Genomic DNA, 8,952 nt, shown 5'->3' with positions numbered 1-8,952 from the left:
TTACCACTCTTTTTTTTTTTTTTTTTTTACGAGCTGTCATCACTGCTGCTTCTGTTCCTCATACGTATTTTAATGCATGAGCTCGGTACTTCAACCTCTGTGTTTAACAGGTTTTGAATACAGAATTCTACCATTCTCTAAATTCTTTGGTATTGTAGAAATATGAATTGGACTTGTCAGCACAAAGTTTTTTCCCCAATACACGCAGCAATCTGGCCTCCTGCTCCTGCTGAACTTACCACCTCAGCGTTCAACAGGCAGCTGTCCCAGCACCGGTCTTTGGAACTCCACGTCCAGGATCTTGAAGCCGAATCCTGCTTCTAATTGAAGTGCCCCAGCACAGACTGTGAGTTCTTCAGGAGCGCAGGTTGTTCGGCGTCCAGGCTGTTGGAGGTACTTCCCATCAAGACTTCAGACTAATTATCTGCATCACTGTCTTCCTCGGGTTGGGCTGTGTGTTAGCTGTGTGACTGTTCAGCTAAGGGGGGAATACGGTGGCCCAGTTTTATCACTTTTTGTCATGCAAGTAGAGGCATGATGGACTTTTTATTGTACATAGATATGAACATGATGCCAACTGTATCCTGCTAGAAAGAATGGAGGATGCTCCGTCTTTACACTAATTCTGGAATCCTTGAGGTCCTTGTTCCCTTGGCTTTCCCCTCGGTATGCACAGCCACTCCCTTCAGCTGCTTGCTCACTGCACGAACAGCAGTGCAGTGACACGACACTGGGAATACCCTTTGGGAACCTGACCTGTGCTGCCCGGTGTCCCCCAGAAGGCACTTCCCAATGTTGTATACACAAAACCAACGGTTTGCTGGTGCTCCGTTAAACAGAAAAGTCTCTTCCCTCACCTGGAGTGCGCCCAGAGAGGACAAATGACTGTCCCCAGCAGCGCCGAAGGCTTTTCCAAAAGCAGAGCTCTGCGCTCCCCCTCAGCACCCCGGCCTGGGGAGCCCGAGGGGGGCTTGTGCTTCGTCGTTGAAACGTCGCATGCTGGAACTGAAGCAGCTCTGTGAGCTTCGCCTGGGGAGCCCTCCGGTGTGCTTTTGGGGGGGCGCAATTTGAACTGGTTCCAGTGGCAGAGGGTTGGGGAAGCACGGCCGTGGTTACCCCGGGACCTGCACCGGCTACACAGCACCCCGCGTTCACCTTCCCGTCCGAAGGAGGGGGTTACCGCCCTCTGCTGCTCGTTACATCACGTTCTCCGCACTGACCGCGGGCGAACAGAATTGTAAGTACGGAGCTGGGCACCGCTCAGAGCGTGACGTCACGCCGCCGCAGGCGAGCACGCCAGACCCCCTCACCCTGGCTGGAGCGGGCAGGCATCTTCCCGCCAGCGCGGCCTCTGCCCCGCCGCCGCCTCAGCCCCGCTGGGCCTTCACCGCCCCGCTGCCATCGCCCCTTCTCTCCCTCGGTCGCCCCGTGATGTCACTTCCGAGGGCGGAGCAGCCATCTTCAGTGCGGGCGCCGCACCGTCAGAGAGTGCGACGGGCTCCTCCCGTGCGTCCCCTTTGCTGTCGTGCCCTTACGCGAGATGGCGGCGCTTGCTTCAGCGCCTGGAGGCGGGCGGCTCGGGCGCCTGCGCGCTGAGGCGGGGAGGCCCCATTGTGCGGCGCTGAGGGAGCGCCGCGGCCTTTTCTGCCGGGGATGGAGGACGGCGGCGGGGCGGGAGCGGCGCCCGCGCCCCCGGGGGTCCCCGCCGGCCTCTCGGCCTCCCAGCGCCGAGCCGAGCTGCGGCGGAGGAAGCTGCTGATGAACTCGGAGGAGCGAATCAACCGCATCATGGGCTTCCACCGGCCCGCGGCGGGCAAGGGTGAGCCCCGGGGCGGGTGGCGGCGGGGCTGCGGCGGCGGTGGGAGGGCTCCCGGCCGCGGGGCTGGGCGGTGCGGTGCGGTCCGGCTGCGGCCTCCTCCTGCCGTAAGCGCCCCCCGCAGCCTCCCCGTGGGACGGGAGCGGCTGGGCCCCAGCGGCTGCGGTTTGGCTTCTCGGTGCGGTCTTTCGCTTCGGTGATGCCGGGGGTGAAGCGCGACCTTCGCTGGTCTGAGACCGGCGGTTGAAAGACGTTTGTCATCAGAAATGGACCGAGATCAGGTCCTGGGCCTGTTCCTGTTCTTATGTAGTGAGCAGACGAGTTGTCATTTCACTTCCAGTAGTTTTTCTTAGTTGAAGAAACGATGAACCTCCCCCGTGTTTTCATTCAGTAACCGCTTGCTGTCATAGCTGTGTTTTTATATCAAAGGTTTCTCACGTCCAGATAATAACCAGTGATTGGACGTTTATGGTTGGCGTGCAGAATTTTCTTGGAGGTTCATTTATATTTCTGCACATCCTTTGAGGAGACTGAACTGGTTTGTCAGGAAAGAGTTCTTAAATTTCAGTTTACCAGGATGCCTGTAATCATAGAATCGTAGACTGGTTTGAGTTGGAAGGGACCTTAAAGATCATCCAGTTCCACCCCCCTGCCATGGGCAGGGACACCTCCCACCAGACCAGGTTGCTCCCAGCCCCATCCAGCCTGGCCTTGAACCCTGCCAGGGAGGGGGCAGCCACAGCTGCTCTGGGCAGCCTGTGCCAGTGCCTCACCACCTTCACAGGGAAGAATTTCTTCCCAATATCTAATCTAAATCTCCCCTCTTTCCGTTTGAAAGCATTACCCCTCATCCTGTCACTACATGCCCTTGTAAAATGTCCCTCCCCACCTTTCCTGCAGCCCCCTTTCAGCACTGAAGGCTGCTCTAAGGTCTCCCCGGAGCCTTCTCTTCTCCAGGCTGAACAACCCCAACTCTCTCAGTCTGTCCTCACAGGGGAGCTGCTCCAGCCCCTGAGCATCTTCATGGCCTCCTCTGGACCCGCTCGAGCAAGTCAACGTCTTTCTTGTCCGGAGGGGCCCCAGAGCTGGACGCAGCCCTGCAGGGAGGGGTCTCACCAGAGCAGAGCAGAGGGGCAGAATCCCCTCCCTCAACCTGCTGCCACGCTGCTGGTGATGCAGCCCAGGATGCAGTTGGCTTTCAGGGCTGTGAGCGCACGTTGCTGTCTCATAGTCGGTTTTTCATCCACCATGAATCAGTCTGTTTTAATTCTGAAAGCACTCTAAGTGTTGGTTCATCCTCTCTGGTAGGACCAGACCTGTTCCACATGCCTCTCAGTTTGATTTTTGTTCTCTGGCATCACCTCTCCCGCTGTGAGGTCGCATCTTCAGGTTTAATACAGAGCAGGTTAGCCCTGCTTTGCCTCTGACGCTAGCGAAGAGTGAGCCAAAGAACACTTCTCCTATCGCCTGCTAGTTTGTCAGTATTTAATGCTCCTTCTGTGTGATTCACACTCTGTAAGAATTTCTCTTTTTTTGTATTGTTCCGTGCGGGCAGTGTTGTTGCTTAAGGAAGTTCAGTGCTTTCATTTCTCCGTGGCTGACTGACAGCTTCAGCTACTAGCCCGCATGGCACAGCTTTCTGTCTCGGGCCTGCGCCGCTTCCGAAGCGCTCCCTGCAAGGCAAAGCCAAACACGTAGGGTTCTCTGTAGGCTGCTGGAGGGGAACCAGGAGTGTGGTGAGTCCAGTTGTGTAAAAATGTAATTTTGGTGAAGCTGATGAGTGTTTTCAGTCTGGCTCATGCTGCACAAAGGGTGTTCCCAGTGTAGTGTCACTGCACTGCTGTTCGTGCAGTGAGCAAGGAGCTGGAGGGAGTGGCTGTGCATACCAAGGGGGAAAAAAAACAAGGGAACAAGGACCTCAAGGATTCCAGAATTTTTCCGTTTTCATTATCACCATGTGCAGTGTAACTAAGCCTGAGTGTAAACCTTTCCTTTGATACACAAGCAGGTTGTGTATCAGCTGAGCCCATTTCTTTTTAAAATGGGGTTGCTTGTATTCAGGTGTGTCAGATGGCTTTGTGATGAATAATTAGCACATTTATTAATCATAAATCTGTCTTTTCACTTTGGAAGCAGAGACATCAACCCAGGACCCCAGTCCAGTATGGCTTAAGTGTTGTCCCGTGTACCTGGTGTGCATAACTCTGTATTTTTGTTTCTCTTCTTTAGATGACGAAAGTCGCACAGAATCAAAGCTTCAACACGAACAAGATAGATCCAATTCCCTTCCCATTCCTTCCGTTGCCAAGCGAATTGTGCTTGGTGATTCTGTCTGTAACGTGGCAGGCACGGCTGACCATGCAGGCAGCATGGCAGACCTCAAAGGGGAGAAGGACTTGTTCAGTAAGACTCCAGAGCTTGTCAGCGAGGGTACAAGCGAACTCCGTCACCGTCACAGAGGGGAGCTGCCGTCTGAAGCCGCACCCAGGCCCCCTAGACATGGATTAGAGCAGTACTTGTCCAGATTCGATGAAGCTCTGAAGTTGAGGAACCAGCTGATGACGGAGAAGCCAAGCCAAGAGAATGGGAATGCGATGGAGGAGTTTGACTCTTTCCGCATTTTTCGGTTGGTGGGGTGTGCTCTGCTTGCCATAGCGGTCAGGGCCTTTGTGTGCAGATACCTGGTGAGTTCAGGGGAACGAACAATGCTGTTCTGGTTTGCTGGTTTACTGTGAAGTGCCCTTTATCTGGGGCTGAAGTCTGTCGGTAGTGACTGGGTTGGGGACTTCAGGGACTCTTTACATTTCCCGCAACTGTATAAAACCTGAAAAAATCTCTCGATTCTTTGAGATTAATCTGTGTTACCTCGCTAACACAGCCACTATATAACAGCTGAGAGTAGCCCACGTTTGGTCCGTAGTATTTGAGAAGCAGAAACACTGGAATAGTTGTTGCAGCTTCAGTCCCCTGCAAGTTTATTCCCATCTTTGTGAGCATGAGTCAACTGCTCTTCTAGTTTGGAGTCTACAAAAGAATAATAGAGTAAGAACAACAATAGCTGTCCCAAGATGCACAAATCCTACTCATTTATCAGTCTCCTGAGAAAAGTAGTTCCTCAGTGTCCCCGGTGTGTGCGGGTACCCGGTACGGCGGTGTGTGCCTGGTGCAGCCTGCCACCTCCTGGATTGCTGGGCTCGGTTTCACACACTGCTGTTGGCTGCTGTGATTTCAGGTTTTTAGGCCCAAAGAAAGTAAGGCAGAACCTTTTTTTTGACGTGTAACTTTTCTGCTTAGGTCTGTAGCGTTCAAGAATGCTGTGCTGTTGTCCGCAAGTTATTTTTTTGCTTAATTTTCTTTTATGACTTGGGAAGCATTAAACTTCTGTGTTTTCTTCGCTGTTACGTCTGACCAAGTTAATTTTCATATATTCTTTTCTGTTCCTTCAGTCCATATTTGCACCATTTCTTACTCTACAACTTGCTTACATGGGACTGTCCAAGTACTTTCCAAAGGTAAAATGTGTTTTTTTTTTTTTCCAAATTAGATTAATTTGAAATGTTTTAAATTTAACCTTGTGCTTAGATTGTATTGCTTTAGGACCAATGTATGTGAGGTATTCTTCCCTTGGTTTAAATTGTAGAATTGAGATGCCAAATGCTGATAGTTTATACTAGTTTTTAATCTTCCCAGATTAGTCCAAATCTTTTTTAAAGCTGCTGTGAAAACATGGATTAGCAGCAACTTGTTTACTTGTAGCCTAATGAAAAGCATCTGACCAGGAGAGCTGGGCACTTCTTTCATGTGTTGAGGAAACTTTTGCTTTTCTCCTAGACTGTGCTCTTCTGTGGTTACTGTTTGCTGTATCAGCAGCTGTTTTGCATGTGGTACCTGGATGAAATTTGGGAGCGTTCGTTAAAAAATGAGACAGCCCTGGGGTTTTCAGGGCTCTCCATTCCATCGCTGGTATCTGTTTGAATGGCAGCTTGAAATGAGACATTTATTTGTGTGTAAAACTTGCTGCTTATTAGCAAGAACTGCTGTATCACTTGCTTTATATAGTTACACCAGTTAATTGTGCTGAAGTATTTGGTTGATGATTTTGTCAGCGCAAAGCAGGATTGAATAATGCTCAACCCGTAGTTGAAAGGGAAAATTTGCATTTTAAAAGGAGTAACAATTACCTGTAGAAAATCAGAATAAATCAGTTCTTCTGTAGTTAAGTATATCATTGAAAGCTAAACTTCACAGTAGTCATTCTAAGGTGACATGTCACAACACAAAACAGTAGAATTAGCTTAGCCTTGCACTAGCTCATCTGCGAGGTCTTTTCGATCTTGTGCTGAAAGCTTAAAGCTCTTCTATTTCAGCATTAAAGAGGTTGTTCCTTCCCACTTAAAGCTCTTCTATTTCAGCATTAAAGAGGTTGTTCCTTCCCACAACTTGCTTTTACTGCACTTACACCCAGATGAGGTCAATCAGCTTGTTATCCTTCACTTTTCTTTCATGAAACCTAGAAGGATTCTTGAAAGCTTCGTTTAGATTGGATTAAATTAATATGTCCAGCAAGTATCATCAAATTACCAACATTTTCAGCCACTGTCACCTTTTCCTGTCTCTCAGACTTTACATCTTCAGAAATCCTCATCTTAAGGACAGAAGAACGGCTTTCACAGGGGCTTCTGGGCAATTTTGAGTGCAGAGGATAAAATTGCCAAATGGAGTCGTACTAAAATAGCAAGAAACAGCTGGTTTTCAATTCTAAATCATTTTTCTGTGTTAGAAAAGTGGTTTTTTGCCAAGTAGCATGATGAGATTAATCCTGTTCCACCCGAGTAGGTGCCTGGCTTGGCTTCTTAGACCCAAGTTGCCCTTGTCTGGGACTCTTCCCACTCAGGCAGAAGCTGCTGCCCAGCCCCACTTTACAGCCTGTTTGGAGTGCTGGTGTGAAGTGGGCGTGATACCTGTGGAGGATTTTACCTGCTGTTAACCAGCTTCTCACTCGGCTCCGTCGGCTCCGTCGCCGCACGAGTCTGTAGCTGGGATCAGTGTGGTGAATCCTGGAGCAAGTCTGGAGAGAATCAATCCACAGCTGCTGCTGTGACTGATGGATTTGGAATGTGCCTGGCTGGGTGTGGAATTGGCACAAGGTTCTGTGACACCTAAAGCACAACTGTCTTGTAACAGAACTAACGGTGATACTGTGCTTTGTTGGGTTTTTTTTCTTTTAGTGCGAGAAGAAGGTGAAAACGACGGTGTTGACTGCTGCCCTTCTGCTGTCTGGAATCCCTGCAGAAGTGATCAGTCGCTCCATGGACACCTACAGCAAAATGGGAGATGTTTTCACAGACCTTTGTGTCTATTTCTTTACTTTTATCTTTTGCCATGAACTCACTCTGTTTTTTGGTGCTGAAGTACCGTGATGGCTGTAGATGCGTAGTTACACTAAAGCTTTCTGGACTGTATTCCTTTAACGTCTGACTGTGCAGACAGGTTTAAAACTTCATTAAAATTCTTGGAATGCTTGAAAGGAGCCTTAAATTCGGTCATTTTGGGAAAGGAAGAGCAGGGTCCCAGACTGCCAGTCCTATTGGTTCAGTTTATTTAAATCCTGTGCCTGCCTGTTACAAATGTGAAGAATAGGATGCAAATGTCAGTGGATGGTGTATTTGGTGTAGATGATGCCCTTCTCAGCCTCCCTCATAAACATTTACAAAGCTGCCTTTGTTCTTCTCAGTGAGAACAAAGAGAATTCCTTTCAGCAGAACCGTAGGTATAGCCAGGATGACTATAACTAACAAGAACTGCTCATTTTGTGGTGGTCCCTTTTTTTTTTTTTTTTTTTTTAAGCAAGCTCTAAATAAAAGAAATCCCCATATTCTGTTGTTCCGATTCAGAATGTTGAACCAAGTAGCTGCTTCTGGAGAATGTTGATGAAACATGCTGCTTGGTTGTCCTGACCCTTGCCTTGCTCTACATCGTTTGTTGTGATTGTGATTAATTTCATTCGATGGTTATGGTGCAAAGCAGCTGAACAAAACCAACAACAAAGCCCCGTTGCGTAGGGATGTCATTCATCAAAAAGTAGGAAGAAACGAAATTGTTCATCTCAGCGGTTTGTGGGTTTCCAGCAGCCTGATCCTCATGTAGCTCCTACATGTGCTGTCATTCTGTTGCCTTTTTGTTGTTGTAATGGTTCGTCTCACGAGGGGAAAGTTGTATATATATATTGACAACCAACCTGCACTAGCAAGTGTTTGCTCTAGAATGTGTAAAACTTAAAGGGAACTATTCTTTTTTTTCTAGCTCCTTGCAGGATTGCATAAGACGACTTCTAATATGACTTTAATTTTTGCAATTTGTCTCTGTATATTACTAGACATTTGCATGTAAACAGGATCTTAATGGTGGAGGAGTTGGGCTCCTGCTGTGCCATCCCGCTGCCCCGCAGTGCCCAGCCTCTGGGTCAGCAGAGCTGTTTGTGTCGGCTCTTCTGGCGGGGTCTGACATGGCCCCTGCAGCCCTTCCTGTGGGAACCCTCCGGGCTGCAAGTGACCATGAAAGAAAACCCAGCGCTTTGAGTTGACTCCCACACGGACACCTCTGCATGATGGGGGAATAGCATGTTGTGGGGTTTTTCCCGAGGATGTCCAGCCCCAGAGGTGAAAAGCTGAGAGAGATGCAAACGGATCCTGTCGCTGGATGAAGTAACTCGCCTCTTGTTCTCGACGGCATGTGGATTTTGCACAGTGGGAGGAAGGAAGCGTCATTCCAAATAGCTTAAATGCTATTTCTGCTGAAGCTAAATTTGGGAGTATTTTTAGTTTGTAGTTTTCTGTTTAGAATCTGGACTTTCAGGTAATCTGGGTCAACGCTTTTTTTTTTTTTAGGGAAGTATCTGTTTGTCTTGGTATGTGCAGAAATTTTTGGGGGGAGCAAAAGTGTTGGATTATTCCTCTTTAAAGTAAACAGCCCTGCTTTCTGCTTATTCTTTTCTGTTAAAGCTTCCCTCTATAATTTGAGCGCTGCATTTCTGACTCCCGAGTTAGATCTATGTTTATTTGTGGCATGAAAACAAGAAGCTTATGTTTTAATTGGACAATTTCTGTGTTTTTACTGATTATTTTACAGTGAGTATC

General features: G+C 48.6%; 1 protein-coding gene across 1 annotated transcript; it reads left to right on the top strand.

The window, feature by feature from the left end:
• Positions 1 to 1,653: 1,653 nt before the first annotated feature.
• On the top strand, positions 1,654 to 7,371 carry CAMLG (calcium modulating ligand). Its single transcript, XM_086471061.1, has 4 exons — positions 1,654 to 1,819; positions 4,046 to 4,500; positions 5,263 to 5,328; positions 7,045 to 7,371. Exons 1-4 carry the CDS (start codon positions 1,654 to 1,656, stop codon positions 7,234 to 7,236), a joined length of 879 nt encoding a protein of 292 aa, XP_086327187.1. The 3' UTR covers positions 7,237 to 7,371.
• Positions 7,372 to 8,952: the final 1,581 nt, after the last annotated feature.

Source organism: Leptosomus discolor, chromosome 10 (assembly GCF_034619465.1).
Source record: "Leptosomus discolor isolate bLepDis1 chromosome 10, bLepDis1.hap2, whole genome shotgun sequence".
NCBI lineage: Eukaryota > Metazoa > Chordata > Aves > Leptosomiformes > Leptosomidae > Leptosomus > Leptosomus discolor.
The sequence above is the reverse complement of the archived record's forward strand: the minus strand, read 5'-3'. Positions and strand labels throughout refer to the sequence as shown.

Coding starts and splice junctions, on each gene's coding strand:
- CAMLG (XM_086471061.1), top strand. CDS start 1,654: ATGGAGGACGGCGGCGGGGCGGGAGCGGCGCCCGCGCCCCCGGGGGTC. Junction 4,501..5,262: donor CCTTTGTGTGCAGATACCTG/GTGAGTTCAGGG, acceptor CTGTTCCTTCAG/TCCATATTTGCACCATTTCT. Junction 5,329..7,044: donor TGTCCAAGTACTTTCCAAAG/GTAAAATGTGTT, acceptor TTTTTCTTTTAG/TGCGAGAAGAAGGTGAAAAC.